Source organism: Symphodus melops (assembly GCF_947650265.1).
Source record: "Symphodus melops genome assembly, chromosome: 12".
Taxonomy (NCBI): domain Eukaryota; kingdom Metazoa; phylum Chordata; class Actinopteri; order Labriformes; family Labridae; genus Symphodus; species Symphodus melops.
Genome location: NC_136702.1, coordinates 15315315 through 15333426, shown reverse-complemented (window position 1 = coordinate 15333426; position 18112 = coordinate 15315315). Strand labels below are relative to the sequence as shown.

The 18112-nt window shown below is 40.2% G+C and overlaps 2 protein-coding genes across 2 annotated transcripts; both read right to left on the bottom strand.

The window, feature by feature from the left end:
- Positions 1-4166: 4166 nt before the first annotated feature.
- Positions 4167-5197, bottom strand: LOC306833302 (olfactory receptor 10A3-like; the record flags this gene model as incomplete). The annotated part of the gene is made up of 1 exon (XM_079358466.1): positions 4167-5197. One exon carries the CDS (start codon positions 5195-5197, stop codon positions 4232-4234), a length of 966 nt encoding a protein of 321 aa, XP_079214592.1. The 3' UTR covers positions 4167-4231.
- A 7896-nt stretch (positions 5198-13093) lies between these two features.
- LOC306832908 (olfactory receptor 10A3-like) lies at positions 13094-14059 on the bottom strand (the record flags this gene model as incomplete). Its single annotated transcript, XM_079357928.1, has 1 exon — positions 13094-14059. One exon carries the CDS (start codon positions 14057-14059, stop codon positions 13094-13096), a length of 966 nt encoding a protein of 321 aa, XP_079214054.1.
- Between the last annotated feature and the right edge of the window lie 4053 nt (positions 14060-18112).

Sequence of the window (18112 nt, the reverse complement as noted above, 5' to 3'; positions counted from 1 at the left end):
GAGTGGAGACTACGGGAGCATGAACTGTACTTGCAAAATGATGCTATGGAGGTGAGTTGTTGTTTTGCTCCTGGTGTTTCCTTGCCACTACATCACTTCGATTTCTGATTGGCTACGCTTCACAGTCAACAGGTTCATGCTTGTTTTCCCCTCAGGCCCCCTCAGTAGCTCCGTCCCTGTCTTGATGTGTTATTAGTTTGTTCTGGCTCTGTGCCAACTTCTACTTTTAGAGTTTTTATAGTACACTTACAGTGTATAACTTTATATATCCTGGGGATACTTTTTCGTGTTTTTGGGAAAATAGCTGCTCTCATTCCAGACAGCAGGACAAGCCGTTCACCCGATACCTGAGGAGCTGAGACGGTGGTACAGAGGCTGCAGAGCCGGCGCTAAGGTAAAAGCTAGGCTAGTGGCTAAGTGGTGGAAGCACAAGCCCTCAGTTCTGGTGATAGTTATGGGGAATGTAAACTGTCTTACCAACAAGACAGACGAGCTGGCTGCTCTTGTGAGGAACAACCAGACATTTAAAGAGTGCAGTTTAATGTGCCTCACAGAAACCTGGCTGACACGTGGATCTACCGGGCTTCACTACAGTGAGAGCGGACAGAGACACTAAACGCAGCGGCAAACAGAAAGGAGGAGGACTTACGCTGTTTATTAACACCAGATGGTGCCACTAGGGACATGCTACTGTGAAGGAGGCAACGTGCAGCAAAGACATTGAGCTGCTGGCGGTAGGCCTCATGAGGGGGGTCACACACTGCACAACTGACTACATGAACTTCTGTATGGACGTTGTGGTTCCCACTAAAACTGTGCGCTGCTTCCCAAACATCAAGCCCTGGATTACCAGCGATGTCAAGGAGATCCTTAACAGGAAGAAAAGGGCATTCAAGGAGGGAGACCAGGCAGAGCTGAAGCGTGTGGAGGCGAAGGAGGAGTATAGAAGAAAGGTAGAGAAGAAGCTGCAGAAGAACAACATGAGGGAGGTCTGGGAGGGCATGAAAACAACAATGCAGAAGACCTGTCCCCCCCAGGGACAGGCACACCCCCTCCCTCTCTCCCCCGTCCGGTTCACCCTGTATACCTCTGACTTCCAGTATAGCTCCGAGCTCTGCCACATGCAGAAATACTCGGACGACACTGCGATAGTTGGCTGTGTCAGCGATGGACAGGAGGAGTACAGGAGCCTGATCGAGGACTTTGTGGTGCAGTGCTAACCATCTGCAGCTAAACACCTCCAAGACCAAGGAGATGGTGGTGGACTTCCGAAGGAACAAACCACATCTTGAACCTGTTTCCATCGGGGGGGTCGACGTGGAGGTGGTCAGGATCTACAGGTATCTGGGGCTGCAACTGGATGGCAAGCTGGACTGGTCACCTAACATGGACACTACCTGCAGGAAGGGACAGAGCTGTCTGTACTTCCTGAGAAGGCTGGGGTCCTTCAACATCTGCAAAAAGCTGCTGCAGATGTTCTATCAGTCTGTGGTGTCCAGTGTCCTCTTCTACGCAGTGGTGTGCTGGGGAGGAAGCTGCAAGAAGAGGGACGCAGCACGCCTGGACAGACTGGTGAGGAGGGCTGGCTCTGTGGTCGGTACAGAGCTGGACTCTCTGGTGACAGTGGCAGAGAGGAGGACTCTGGACAAAATACTCTCCATCATGGACAACACACACCACCCTCTGCACAGCACCTTCACCGGGCAGAGGAGCATGTTCAGTGACAGACTGCTGTCACAGTCGTGCTCCACGGACAGACTTAAGAACTCTTTTGTCCCCCTGGCCATAAGACTGTACAACACTTCACTGTCACGGCAGGGAAGAAGCACACGGTGAACCCTGGACTCATTTTTCACTTTTTTCTCACTCCTCATCTGCACTGCTGACCTCAGAGTCAGCCTCCAGTTGGACACTTTAATGCATATCGATAGTCACCTTACTGAGCACTGGTCACTTTAACGATAATCACGCTAATTATGTCTGGTTTCACCCTCCTGTATATGCTACATCTGCAATGGTTGACATGATCACCCTAATTAGGTCAAGTTTCACTCTATTGTCTTTGACGTTTTAAGGTAATCTGCTCCTCAATAGTTGGGTACTAATGACAATCACCCTAATCACTCCTGGTCTCACCTTATTGTTTTGAACACTTAATGCTAATCACTGCTCCTTTATGTTGCTGAGCATTTTAATGGCTCAACCTTCATTTTAATCTGCATCCCTAACTGTCTGCATTGACTGTTTAATGACTGTACTCACACCTCTTGTCTGTCTGTCTATTATATAACAAGCTGTTAAAATATACGGCCACACTCTTCCTTTTTGGGCACTCTCAATAAAAATTAAAAATATGAAAAAACAGGGATAACCCTAACCCTTTTTTCTTTTATGTTTTCTAGTGATTTTATTTTTTATTGTATGAAATAGAAAATTTAATCATTTTTAAATTTCTCATCCCTTTTTCACCATGTAAAGAAAAAAATCCTTGTATTTCAATTTTGATTTTTGTATTTTTAAAAATAACCCCCTTTTGTTTTTTTTATTTTTAAATACCGGTTTCTGAAAGTAAAACCAAATGACCAAAAGATACACTGACAGTGTCAGGCTCTGCTAAAAATCAAATTAAATTACTCAGCTTGGGCCTCATTCAGTGCGTACGCACAAATATATGCTTTGCCCGTGCATAAGAATGTTTAAAGCACAAATTTGAGATTCACCAATATATTCTAGCTTCAATTTATTCTACTCTGCAAGTTGTTCTGGGGTTTTTTAAGTCACCTTGCGCGTGTTGGTTTTCTCAGAGAAGGAAAAGAAGACACTCTGGGCCAAATTGAACAAACCAGAAGGTTTAATAAAGCAATGAAATACAATGCAGATACCCAGTGTTTATTTTATCTGAGAGGTCCATCACTCGCAGGTCAGCTACCAAAACCAGAGGATAGACCCCAAATGTCAGAAGTCACTGGATTATCAGTTAGATGCCTCCTCTAGAACGTTTGTGTGCTGTGTCAGCAAAAGTTTTAGCAGAAGTGACGTGATGCTCGTGTGTTCAATTTCTGGTTAACAGAGTGTCCCTGAAACTTTGCAAAATGAGAATACCCAGTAGGCTACACAGTCAATACAGTGCTGCAAGTTTAGAGCAGGTACATTGGTCTAAGAATATAGCTTTAACAGTACAGTAATTTGATAAATGGTTATATAACACAAGGTATTTAGTTTGATATTAGCAATGTTATTTCACAAATACTTTTAAAGAGGACACCTTTTCCACCTTTTCAAACACTCTCCTGTGGTCTAAATGAAACGTGTGCTGTGCTTTGATCAAAATATAACACAAATCAATCACCAGAGGAGGTTTGTGACTCTGTATAAACATGTTCTCAGAAAACACTCCGTTTGGCGTATGTTTGTATAGACAACCCCCCACCTCCCGGCAGACCTGTGCAAACTTTTGCTGTATTGGCTGGAGATGGAGTCTATAGGTGGAGAAAACAGGGGAGAGTGTTATTTTTTACCAGAATTCACTGATGAACATTTCATACTGAGCAATTTTCTCGGTGTGATAAGACTTATGCAGACCACAAACAAAGGACTGGATGGATTTATTTCAAATCTGGTGGTTTGACAGACACTCAGGTTACCCAAATACATATTCAAAAACACTGTAACAGAGTGTTTTATTCATAATATGTCACCTTTAATATTAATCCTAAATTCCAGCCAAAATATCCAGTATCCATAAACACGACATCACATCAGTTAAACTGTTTGAGTTCATTTTGACTGTTTAATAGTTTATTCTACAGCAATGGATCACACTCTTTAAGATTATAATCAGATTATTGTTACGTTTGTAAAAAAATCTTTTCAAAATGTACTTTCATTTGCCAAACAAAAAAGCTTATTTGATAAAAGAAATATAGTTTTCCCAACCATGTACAATGGGTCCTATAATTTATTTTAAACATTCCAAATCATCAGACTTGTTTGGTTTTCACTGAACAGGATATTTTTATACATTATACATTACATACAACTTTTAGAAACTGTAAATCATATGAGCAGCTCGTATTAAAAGCATGAATCAGTAAATGATACAGGCACGGGTTGCATGCTCAAAACAAAGCTTCAATTTAAAGATTGTATCGTTCCATAAAGTCTTGCATCAATGCAGTAAGAAACCCTGTGTTAGTCTGACTTAGACTCCCTTACTTTTGATGCAGAGCTTTCAAACAATCAATGAAGAATCTCGTACTTTTCCTTTAATTTTACCTTTACAGCAGAATATCTTGATAATGTGTCTTCTAATTTCTGGTAATTTCAGGCCATACACTATAGGATTAAGAATTGGAGGAATGATAACAAATTCTAAAGAAATAATTATGGCAGCGAATGGATTTATTTTATCAAGATTTTGTCGATTTAGGGCAGTATCACTAAATGATGTTAAAGAATAAATCGCAAATGATATAACATGTGGTAAACAACTGTTTAAAACTTTTCCTCTGACCTCTGTTGACTTTTTCCAACAAGCAACTACAATTCTCAAATAAGTGTAGAGTATAAAACCAAAAGGAAGGAAAGCTATTGTTATTGCCCCCAACAATGCAAAAAGATGATCAACAGCATTGGTAATACATGATAATTTGACAATATTCCAGCTGGCACAGTACACCTTTTCTATATTGTTTCCACATAGAGGAAGCCTGACTATCATATTAAGTGTTATTGTCAGGTAACAGGCTGGGCTGACCCAAGCCAAAAATGCCAACATATAGACTGTTTTAGAGTTCATCTTTCTGTGATAATGTAAAGGATGACAAACAGCAACATATCTATCATAAGACATTATGCTCAGTATGGTCAGCTCATGAAATGCATATGTATAAATAATATAGATCTGAGTGAAACAAGCAGGACGAGAGATTAAATGACTATCAGACAGTATATCCATTAAAAATCTAGGGAAGAAACCAGTGGAGCCATACAGAGAGTTGACAGATAAAAATGCAATGAAAATATACATTGGCTCATGTAGTGTCCTTTCCCTTAAAATGATCAATATCATGGCAAGATTTGCAGACACAATAAAACTGTAGAGAAGAAGGCAAAAAACAAAGGATGGATAACGGTAGTGTCCAATGTTCATGAACAAAGTAAGGTTAAGGTAAAAAGGGTTAGTGCTGTTTTCCATTCTCTATACCAAAATGCCTTCCTTCCTTGAAAAAAGTCAGTATTTAGTTCTTAGACCTCTTACCGCAGGTTGTATAATCAGCAATCTCAAAAAGTAATCTTCTGTTAAACTCAAGCATACTGTGTTTTGTGTGTGAGTTTCAGCATGATTCAAACACAAGTATGAACCACAACTGTGCTCAAAATCGTTTATGTAGGCCTACTCTAACTTGATTGACGTCATCACATCAGTGAGCCTCTGGAGAGTGAAGGAAACTTTTCGAGTTTCTGATAGGAAAAGATTTACCTTGTGATTGACAGCTTTAAGTTTTAAGTGTTTTACCAACAACAAAATCCTCTATACATTAACAGTGGGGGTCATAGGGATTGTTTTAAAGCACTGTTTTGTTGCATTTAATTCAACAAGCACTTCTGCTCCTAATTGTGCAAAACAGCTCCATTCATTCATGTATTCATTTTCTTTCTTTCTTTCTTTCTTTCTTTCTTTCTTTCTTTCTTTCTTTCTATTTAATGTATGTGAAGAAGGTGAATGTTGCTTTTAGACATTCTTGTATCATGTTTAGTGGAGATGCTTTGCTGTTATTTGATGTTGATTTAATTCGAGAAATTGTAATAGGCCTATAAAACCTTGTTCATTAAAAAAACAGTAAAAGGGATGCAGATCATGTAAGTTACCACTAAAATAATTTGCCTTTCACAACTTTGAACAATCTTAAACACAGAGGTGATAAACGTGATGCTGATGTTGTAAAATCATCAAAATAATCTTATATAGCCTTATGTCCATTTTTTTCTGCCGATTATCCGGGCCGGGTCGCGGGGGCAGCAGTCTAAGCAGAGACGCCCAGACTTCCCTCACCCCGAGGCGTTCCCAAGCCAGCCGAGAGACATAGTCTCTCCAGCATGTCCTGGGTTGACTCCGAGGCCTCCTCCCGGAGGGACATGCCCGGAGCACCTCCCTAGGGAGGCATCCAGGGGGCATCCGGACCAGATGCCCGAATCACCTCAACTGACTCCTCTCGATGTGAAGGAGTAGCAGCTCTACTCCGAGCTCCTCCTTGGTGAGCTCCTCACCCTATCTCTAAGGGTGCGCCCAGCCACCCTACGGAGGAAGCCCATTTCGGCCGCTTGTATCTCTTTCTTTCGGTCATGACCCAAAGCTCATGACCATAGGTGAGGGTAGGAACGAAGATTGACCGGTAAATCGAGAGCTTCGCCTTTCGGCTTAGCTCCTTCTTCACCACGACGGACCGATACAGCGACCGCATGACTGTAGATGCCGCACCGATCCGTCTGTCGATCTCACGCTCCATCTCCCCCACTCGTGAACAAGACCCCGAGATACTTGAACTCCTCCACCTGGGGCAAGGACTCCCCACCGACCCGAAGAAGGCAAGCCACCTTTTTCCGGTCGAGAACCATGGCCTCAGATTTAGAGGTGCTGATCCTCATCCCAGCCGGTCGAACGCTTTCTCCAGATCCACAGAGCACATGTGGACTTGTTGGGCGAACTCCCATGAACCCTCGAGCACCCACCGGAGAGTGTAGAGCTGGTCCAGTGTTCCGCGGCCAGGACGAAAACCGCATTGTTCCTCTTGGATCCGAGGTTTGACTAAAAGCCGGATCCTCCTCTTCAGTACCCTGGAATAGACTTTCCCAGGGAGGCTGAGGAGTGTGATTCCCCGGTAGTTGGAACATACCCTCCGATCCCCCTTCTTGAAAAGAGGGACCACCATCCCGGTCTGCCAATCCAGAGGCTCTGTCCCGGACCTCCACGCGATGTTACAGAGACGTGTCAAGCATGACAGCCCCTGCACATCCAGAGACTGAAGATACTCAGGGCGAATCTCATCCACCCCCGGAGCCTTGCCACCAAGGACCTTGCCAACTACCTCGGTGACTTCGGCTTGGGTGATGGACGAGTCTACCTCTGAGAACTCACCCTCTGTTTCCTCAGTGGAAGACGTGACGGTGGGATTGAGTAGATCCTCGAAGTATTCCTTCCACCACCTGACTACATCCCCAGTTGAGGTCAGCAGCTCCCCACCTCCACTTTAGACAGTGTTGGTGAAGCACTGCTTCCCCCTCCTTTGCCAGAATTTCCTCGAGGCCGTCCGAAAGTCGTCCTCCATGGCCCCCCCGAACTCCTCCCAGGCCCGAGTTTTTGCCTCTACGACCGCCCGGGCTGCAGAATGCCTGGCCTGCCGGTACCCGTCAGCTGCCTCAGAAGTCCTATGCACTAGCAACGCCCGATAGGACTCCTTCTTCAGCTTGACAGCCTCCCTTACTTTCGGTGTCCACCACCGGGTTCGGGGATTGCCTCCACGACAGGCACCAGAGACCCTGCGACCACAGCTCAGAGCAGCCGCTTTGACAATGGAGGTGGAGAACATGGCCCACTCAGACTCAATGCACCCAGCCTCCCCCAGGATCTGTGAAAAGCTCGTCCGGAGGTGGGAGTTGAAGACCTTGCTAACAGAGTGTTCAGCCAGATGTTCCCAGCAGACCCTCACTACACGTTTGGGCCTGCCGAGTCTGACTGGCTTCCTCGCCTGCCAGCGCATCGAACTCACCACCAGGTGGTGATCAGTTGACAGCTCAGCCCCTCTCTTCACCCGAGTGTCCGAGACACACGGCTGGAGGTCAGATGACCACAAAGTCTATCATCGACCTCCGGAATAGGGAGTCCTGGTGCCACGTGCACTTATGGACATCCCTGTGCTCGAACATGGTGTTCGTTATGGACAGACTGTGACTGGCACAGAAGTCCAATAACAGAATACCGCTCTGGTTCAGATCGGGGAGGCCGTTCATCCCAATCACCCCCCTCCAGATCTCACTGTCGTTGCCCACGTGAGCATTGAAGTTCCCCAGTAGAACAATGGAGTCCCCAGTCGGAGCACTGTCCAGCACCCTTCCGAGGGACTCCAAGAAGGCCGGGTACTCCGCACTGCCGTTCGGGCCGTAGGCCAAGACGACAGTGAGAGACCCTGCCCGAAGGTGTAGGGACGTGACCCTCTCGTTCACCGGGGTGAACTCCAACACCTGGCGGCTGAGCTGTGGGGCAATGAGCAAGCCCACACCAGCCCGCCGCCTCTCACCGCGGGCAACTCCAGAGAAGTAGAGAGTCCAGCCCCTCTCAAGGAGCTGGGTTCCAGAGCCCAAGCAGTGCGTGGACGTGAGCCTGACTATATCTAGCCGGTACCTCTCGACCTCCTGCACAAGCTCAGGCTCCTTCCCCCCGAGTGAGGTGACATTCCACGTCCCGAACACCAGAAGCTGCGTCCGGGGTTCGGGTCGTGGAGGCCGTCGACTGCCGCCCGATCCACATTGCACCCGACCCCTACGGCTTCCTCTGTGGGTTGTGGGTCCACAGGAGTATAGCCTTATGTATTATCTTGTATATTATATTTTAATTCCAACCTTTTTGTTATCAGGATTATTTCACCGACGAGAAGGCATAGGTGAAAGATTTTTAGAGCTTTATGTAGTCCATTTTCTGACAACTATTTTCTGACTATTTTCTACTACGGCAGACCTACGTCACTACAGATGAAAAATAGTGTTTTAGCTAATCATGGCATTTTTACCAATGTAAAATCATGTGTTTTATTTATTTGCAGTGTCATCTTCCAAAATAAACTGAATTTCATTGAATTAGTCATTGATCATAAATGAACATATAAATATCAACTCTATAGTAAAGTAAACATTTAAATATCCTGTACATCGAGAGAGATCTACTAATACTTCTATAATATCTTAATGTGTGGAATTGTTGGGATTTATCTTTAAAATGATAAATTCAGTAGTTCTGCAAAAATGACTATTACACATTATTAATAAGACAGATCATTATACTCACACAAATCCCCTTTTTCTGAATTAAACTTTTTTTTCAATGATTTGTTTGATTACAAAATAATGCAAATAATGTTTAGAGCAAAGTCAAAGTCACACCTATACTCTATAAAAAGGTTCTTTGCAATTCAAGTAAACAAATGTGATTCAAGAGGCATTTGTAAATTTTTGCTGTACCAAAGGCAAAAAAGGTATTGAAAGGAGATGGCTAAAGTGGCCATAAACGCTAAAATATATATGCTTTAAGACCATTTTCTCCGTAAAAGTGGACAGAAAACTAGCAAACAATATTTCAATCAGGAGAGACAAGGGATATTAAGAATGAATTTATTACAGTGAAAAAGTGATTGACAGAATGAGATTTGACAGAATGTTTTGGCGCTTGGACTCTATGGGGTGGAAGATGCGATTTAGTGATGAAGTTCTGCTCGTCATTAGGATAGATCCCCCCATGGAGTCCAGACCCTGGTGGTGGAGGACTGATGATTTGATGAGACCGAGTTGGAGAACAATTGATGGAGTGAGGTGGAGGGGCGCACAAAGCCAGCTTGAAAGAACTAGGGGAAAAAAAGGATCATATTTAAAAGGAGAGCTGAACGATGATAGGCCGAAAACGAAGGAGGAACGCTGTGCTATTGGTTAGATGAGGTCCGGTGACAGAACAGCTGATTAACCCACGGACAGCCCAAACTGACGGCTCGAGAATGACAGCGGAAATGAGATAGCGTGAAAAGGGTGACTGAGAAACCCGATTGTGGATCACTTAAAGTCTTCCTTACTGAACTTTCGCTAAGCTTCATTAAAATGAGCACTGAATGTTTTAATATTTGTTCATCATAGGGGCCTACATATGGAGCAGGCATGGATAATTAGCCTGTAAACACTCATGGGTGAACTTTGTGTTCTGTATGAGCATTTTGTCTTCAGCGGACAAGAGTTTCAATTGTGGTGGCAAATGAGTGTGTCTGTATATGTGGTTTTTTGAGTTTGTATAGAGTTGAAGGTCTTACATGGCAGTGCTGTTTTATTCAGTTAATGTCCATGTGCTAGACATGGTCTACATTGTTATCACCAATGGACTGACTAGTTGGTTTGCTTGTTAGCAATGCTTTCCTTTAGAAATGTGTGGAATTATACATTATAAATCTTTGAATACCGTTTTCTCAAACTTGCACACACCAAACTTTCCAGTTTTATTCTTAGTTATATTCAGCAAGGATTTACCAAGGGGTTTGTTGATAAATCCTTCATAGCCTGATTTATGTAACAGTTTATTCCTAAAAACGTGGCGAAAATTGATTTTTTTTTTTTAGGTCTGTTGATACTGTTTTCTGATTTATGGAGTGATAAAAAGAAATAGCCAAAATCCCCTTAGTAAATTTCTTTGTATTTAATATGTTAAAATAAAAAAAATATTTTAAACCTGGCTTTATCGAATGTTCAGATTTATATCCCCAAAATGTATGCACATTAGGGCATATTTCATTAGATAATACCTTATTTGCATATTTAAACATACAATTTCATAAACACTAAAAACGTATATATAAATCATTTGTATTTTCTCATTTTTTTCACATTTTCATTTATATATGCATGAAGTGAGTCTATTATTACTACAGTAGGGTCTTGATAAAAGGGAGAAACATGCCAAACTGTTAACTAGAGACGTATAGCAAGTCAAAAAAACAAACTGGAAATTGCCCACCCGTTCGATTGCGGGAGGCCAGATGTAGGGTCTTGGCTCATGGACTATTTGAGGTTTTTTTTTTTACTCTATTCACCTCTGGTGTCTCGCCTTAAGGTTGTCCTGAATTAATTATTTTCATTACCTCACTAAAAGCTAATTAATTATTGAAATTGGCACAATTTAAAATAATTGGTTTGCTCAAATTAAAATAATAGTTTGCAATAAATAAAAAAATGTGGGTTAAGGAAGTTACTTTAGTACATTGAATTGTTGTAAGATATTACTTGTGAACACTTCCTTTAATTTTTTTGGGTTCATTATTTATTTTAATGTTTTTAATTTCAGTGTCGTGAATGTGGCCCATTGTCTTATTTTTTATTTTCTTGCGTCTTTTATTTATTAAATTATTTCCTGTCTGTTGAGCAAATATTTGTAACATATCTCTTTTTGCTGTTTTCTGCCAGTCTTTGTTTCTCCATGTTTGAAAATGTTTGGTAATTTTGAGATTTAAAATAATTACAAAAAATAACAGTAATATTAGAATTAAGTATTGTTGGGGGGAAATTCACAACAAATTATTATTTTAAAGTAAGTAAGTCCCAGCATAACTAGCTAAAACACTATAGTGAGATGAACAAAATAATGCATAAATTATTGTAATCCATTTAAACCTTACTTTAGTGAACACAAACACTTATTTTATCTTTATATAGTCGCATTCAGTTGTTAGCGTTTAATCAGAATCAGGTCATGTATGCTTACACACACAAGGAATGTTGTTATAAGTAGCAATGTTTTTTCACAAATACTAAAATACTAAAATGTAGATTATGATTAATATATATTAAAGAAGACATAGCCCTTTTCCACCTTTTCAAACAGTCCCCTGTGGTCTAAATGAAACGCTTGCTGTGCTTTGGTCAAAATATAACACAAATCAAGCACCATTGGAGTTGTGTGACTCTGTGTAAACAGGTTCTCAGAGAACACTCCATTTGGCACATGTCTCTTTAAATTTAATAAGAGACACATGTGCCCCTACCCCCCCCCCCCCCCCCCCCCCCCCCCCATCACTCTCCTGTAGCGACAACAAAAATAGAAGACATGTGCAAACTTTTGCTGTAGGCTAGAGATGGAGTCCATATGGTGGAAAAAACAGGGGAGGGCAGCGTATTTTTTTTTTTTTTTTACCAGAATTCAACGTATGATGTCACAAGTTCAGAACATTTCATATTGAGCAATTGTCTCAGTGTGATAAGACTTATGCAGACCACAAACAAAAGGACTGGATGGATTTATTTCCAACTTGGTGGTTTGACAGACACTCAGGTTACCCACAAACATATTCAAAAACACTGTAACAGAGATTTTTTCATAATATGTCACCTTTAATATTAATCCTAAATTCCAGCCAAAAATATTCTGTATGGTCCATAATCACGGCATTACATCAGTTAAACTGTTTGAGTTCATTTTGACTGTTCAATAGTTTATTCTACAACAATGGATCATATTCTTTAAGATTATAATCAGATTATTATGTTTGTAAAACATCTTCTCAAAGTGTACTTTTCTTTGCCAAAACAAAAAGGTTTCTTTTGTTTATTTGATTAAAGAAATATAATTTTCCCAACCATGAATGTACAATGGTTCCTATAATTTATTTTAAACATTCAAAATCATCTGACCCGTTTGGTTTTCACTGAACAGGAAGAAGATTAAAAACATGTATTATTCTAGTGAGTACATTTTTCTGACAAATATAGAGAAGAAAAAGTAAATGTAGCCTATCCCGAAAAAAGCTCAGTTGAAGTATTGGTACCTAAACTGCAATGCTTCAAAAAAAAAAAAAAAAAAGGTACAATAATTTACAATCAGCAGTTTCCAAGGTGATCAATTAGGAGCTCTAAAATAATTTCAACTTCCAAAAATAGTTTCCAACCTAAGCTTGCAGTGTTTTTATTATAATATAAAACATGAAGTTCGTCAATTCAACTTAAAGGAAGAATGAAACATGTACAAAATCTATAAAAACTTCACTTTACTTTAAAATTTAGAGTGGCTTTTATACATATTTCTTTTCAGCTTTCCTTTTTCTTATGATGTGTGACAACTTCACAATTTCTATAAGACGAGATACAATTTTTAGAAAATGTAAATCATATAAGCAGCTCATATTTAAAGCATAAACCAGTAAATGATACGGGTTGCATGCACACAGCAATGTTTCAATTTAAAGATTGTATCATTCAATAAGATCTTGCATCATCATTTTCAAGACAAACATCAATGTTGTGAGAAACTCTGTCTTTTGACTCAGACTGCCTTACTTTTGATGCAGAGCAATTAAACAGCCAATGAAGAATCTCGTACTTTTCCTTTAATTTTACCTTTACAGCAGAATATCTTGATAATGTGTCTTCTAATTTCTGGTAATTTTAGGCCATACACTATAGGATTAAGAATTGGAGGAATGATAACAAATTCTAAAGAAATAATTATGGCAGCGAATGGATTTATTTTATCAAGATTTTGTCGACTTAGGGCAGTATCACTAAATGATGTTAAAGAATAAATCGCAAATGATATAACATGTGGTAAACAACTGTTTAAAACTTTTCCTCTGACCTCTGTTGACTTTTTCCAACAAGCAATTACAATTCTCAAATAAGTGTAGAGTATAAAACCAAAAGGAAGGAAAGCTATTGTTATTGCCCCCAACAATGCAAAAAGATTATCAACAGCATTGGTAATACATGATAATTTGACAATATTCCAGCTGGCACAGTACACCTTTTCTATATTGTTTCCGCATAGAGGAAGCCTGACTATCATATTAAGTGTTATTGTGAGGTTACAGGCTGGGCTGACCCAAGCCAAAAATGCCAACATATAGACTGTTTTAGAGTTCATCTTTCTGTGATAATGTAAAGGATGACAAACAGCAACATATCTATCATAAGACATGATGCTCAGTATGGTGAGTTCATAAGATGCATATGTATAAATAATATAGATCTGAGTGAAACAAGCAGGACGAGAGATTAAATGACTATCAGACAGTATATCCATTAAAAATCTAGGAAAGAAACCAGTGGAGCCATACAGAGAGTTGACAGATAAAAATGCAATGAAAATATACATTGGCTCATGTAGTGTCCTTTCCCTTAAAATGATCAATATCATGGCAAGATTTGCAGACACAATAAAACTGTAGAGAAGAAGGCAAAAAACAAAGGATGGATAACGGTAGTGTCCAATGTTCATGAACAAAGTAAGGTTAAGGTAAAAAGGGTTCGTTCTGTTTTCCATTCTCTAAACCAAAATGCCTTCCTTCCTTGAAAAAAGTCAGTATTTAGTTCTTAGACCTCTTACCGCAGGTTGTATAATCAGCAATCTCAAAAAGTAATCTTCTGTTAAACTCAAGCATACTGTATTTTGTGTGTGAGTTTCAGCATGATTCAAACACAAATATGAACCACAACTGTGCTCTAAGTCGTTTATGTAGGCCTACTCTAACTTGGTTGACGTCATCACATCAGTGAGCCTCTGGAGAGTGAAGGAAACTTTTCGAGTTTCTGATAGGAAAAGATTTACCTTGTGACTGACAGCTTTAAGTTTTAAGTGTTTTACCAACAACAAAATCCTCTATACATTAACAGTGGGGGTCATAGGGATTGTTTTAAAGCACTGTTTTGTTGCATTTAATTCAACAAGCACTTTTGCTCCTAATTGTGCAAAATAGCTACAAAATTAAAGTCCAACATTATTTTTCCAAGTTCATATCTTTGAACTTAGCCAGAGAAAAGCCTCTGTGCTATTATTTGCAGTGAAAGTGAGATTTACAATAAATAGGTGAATGTGCATTATTTTGGGCCTAACATAAGAAGGGTGTATTTTAATTGGCTTTTTATCTGAAAACACCAAGGTTGCAATTGATCATACCTCAGATTATTTAAAATCTTGATATAGCATAAGGTAACAACCAAATCTAATAGTTACAAGAAAAATGCGGAAAGACTTGTGTTTATTGTGTCAAGGCATGAAACAAGATGGCTGCCGCTGCTTTTTCTGGGGGTGCGTTCAGAATGTCCATTTTATCTCCTTTTACTATCCTTTTTACCTTAACCCTGGAAGCATTTAAGCGGCGGCCATAATAAGAGCTGGTCGAATTCTCTAAAAGTTAGGGCCAATAGAGCCAATAAGATAATCTCCAATAGCTGTTGCCTTCTCTGTAAGTAGGAGTGGACTGCCCCCAAGATCTCAAGTAGCCTTCTTTTTAAGGAAAAGGCCCCTCCTACTGGGTGTTATGATTTGCATAACGTTTTAAACAATGTACATTTTCCCATAAATTAACAGTTTTTAACCATTCACATCCCTGAGGATTCCTCATCACTAACTTATCCTCTTTAATCAATATTTTATTTATAACACAGCATTTTTTCTGTGGAGATAATGTTTAAAAAACCTTTCAACAATCAATTACGTCATGTGACCATTATGACGCGCCACATCTGCCTATTTACCTGGCGGAAAGAGGCCGCTTCTGCACAGAAATGGGACACAGTGGAGTGCATACTTAACGCCCTGAATGGTACGAGCGCTATGAATTGATATAAATGTATGAAAAACCAAAATACAGCTTTCAAGTGTGCACCCTTTGGTATAGCGCTATGGAACGGGAAGGAGGATGATGGTGTGGTTTATAGCGTGATTAGAAGCATTGGCGTAGGGAAAAGTTTGGTGTGCGCATGTTTCGTGTACGTGTGTCAGCGCCTGCACTCAGTGACGAAGCCGCACTTTTACAACTGACTAGAAGGCACAGGTGAAAGGTTTTTAGAGCTTTGTGTAGCCCATTTTCTGAAAATTGAAGATCTACCATGGCACACCAACTGTACGTCACTACAGATGAAAAGCAGCGTTTTAGCTAAATGGCATTTTTAACCTTGTAAAATCATGCGTTTTATTAATTTGCCGTGGTCAAGACCATGTGTCAAACTTTTGACGCACAGAGGTATCTTTGAGGGGTAAAAACATCATTTTGGACAGATAAAACATTTGTAGAGTGGGGGAGACAGGTGAAAGAGCAGCAGTCTTAGGAGCTTCAAATCCCAGTGACTCTGGGTCATTAGCACCTGTATGAGCTGACATTTACATGCTGATGAAATGCATGTTTAAAGTCAGTATGTACTGTGAAATCCTTCCCGGTTCCTAGAATGAAGACAATAGTACAGCTGCCTGAGCAGACAGGTTAGCAGTGTTAGTACATAGATGAGACACAAGGAGATCCATCTGTTGGATCTCATAGCAGAAACATCTATAAAGAAAACAAAATCAAAGTTAATGAAAGGAGTGTCAAAGAGTGCATCTCTTGGTTTTGACACAGACAGGGGTGTGGTTCTCCATCTTGAGCTGTAAAGAGTAAGGTTAAGACTGTTCTTCATTTTAAAATCACATGAGTGCACAAAAAGATTTAAAAAGGTTGGTAGTGTCTGGTAGTCATAGACAGAGGGAACTCGATAAAGCTTGTGTCAAGTCAGTTGAAGCTTTATCTGTGTCAGGAGTTCAAGTCAAAAAAGTCAGTCATGGCCAAATATCTACCCCCATGTGTGGGGGTAGGGAGATCTCCACCATTTTATAAAATCCATGGACAACAATAGCCTGTTGAAACCAATTAGGCAACCGTTTGTTTGTTTTTTTCAGTTTTTTAACATCCAAGATTGTGGACGTAAATCAGGACCAAACTTATGAAACTCCGGAGTAAAATAATGCATTTTTTAAAAACAAAAATAGTTTGCAAACTTGTCCTGCAAAAATTTTAAGACCGTTTTCTGCCAGAAAACAAAAAATGGACAAACAACAAACACTGTCTCAGCTTGACAATGCCTCTGCATAGGGAAACATATACACAGACACTGTCAGCATACTGAACAAGTGTATTAATACACAATGGTTGATAAAAACTAATTTCTCAGCTCTATTTCAATCCATAGTGAAAATTTGAGAAGAACACCCTATGGTGTCTATCTCCGAGAATAAATTGCACCATTGATAGTGAAAAAGCAACCCAGAACTGTGAGTCAAGATGAAAGAAGAATGCTAGAATTTGCATTTGTTAGAACAACCAAAAACCCAAGCTGATTAACATAGGTGTTACAGACATCTGCCGGATACTGACCACCCCTATTTACATCCCTTAAGTATTTTAATGAATTCCAACCCCAATTTGGTTTTTTCTTCAGGCACGATGGGGGAGGTATGGTGAGATTTAGAAAGTTCAACAATAGCACCGTAATTTATAAAACAATGATTTCAACAGTCTCAGGACTAAATGGATATCTTTTTATCTCGTCTAAAATTAAATTTTGACTGGAAAACAATATAATATGCTATTATATTTCTAAAATTCAAGATTGTTTAAAATTTTAATTATCATTACAGTGTTAGTTGCTATGTTTATTCTTTTTCAGTCGAATCAGTGTTTCTCTGTGTGTGTGTGTGTGTGTGTGTGTGTGTGTGTGTGTGTGTGTGTGTGTCTCTGTATGTGCTGCTCACTACTCTGACCTTCCTCCACTGTCTCCTCTGGCTGTGTCAAGAGGAATCCTACAACAGACAGCTTCAGGTGGTACATGTGACCAGTATTCTTCTGGATCTTGTATTAAACTCAGGATTCCCATCTCCTTCCCTCTTGTAGCATTGTTTTTGGAGTCAGTGCTGTTGCACTTTCAGTTCAATATGGACCCAGTCTTCTTCTCCTTTTGCTTTTTGGTGGCAACCTCTGTCCAGGACTCTGTGGCCCATCAATCTCCAGTCTTTTTCAGGTGTTTCCTCAGCAACCTCCTTCATGTTGTTTGGTTGACATGGCCTGTGTAAAAATTCTTTCTGGGAGAAACAGAGTTACTTGCTTAAGGAGACAGAAAGAAGGCTTTTAAATCCGGGTATGTTGGTCGGCCCCCCTTCTTTCTAAGAGTTCGTCTGGTGTGCTTGACCTCCTGTGGAGAAGGTGTTGCTGAAGAGTTGTAGGTGGAAACAGCAGGAGGAGGTCACTTAAAATCTAACCCTACATTTCTACTTGTCCTTCGTTTCTTACTTAAAACCTCATTCTCTTTACTTTCAATCTCTACTAATTTTGAAAAAACAAAATAATCAGTCTATCTTTTCTTCCCTACTTTCATTTTTACCTTTTATTCTAACATACTCAACGCCATCATAAAACATTCTGTGTTTAATTTCTTTTAATAGAAGACATCTCATGTGTGAGAAACTGCTAAAGTTGAACATCTTTAAATCATATATTCCCCATTTGTCTGCTCTTAATTCAGCAGAGCCTGTCAGAAAAATTAAAAATCAGATATAAATGTTTAT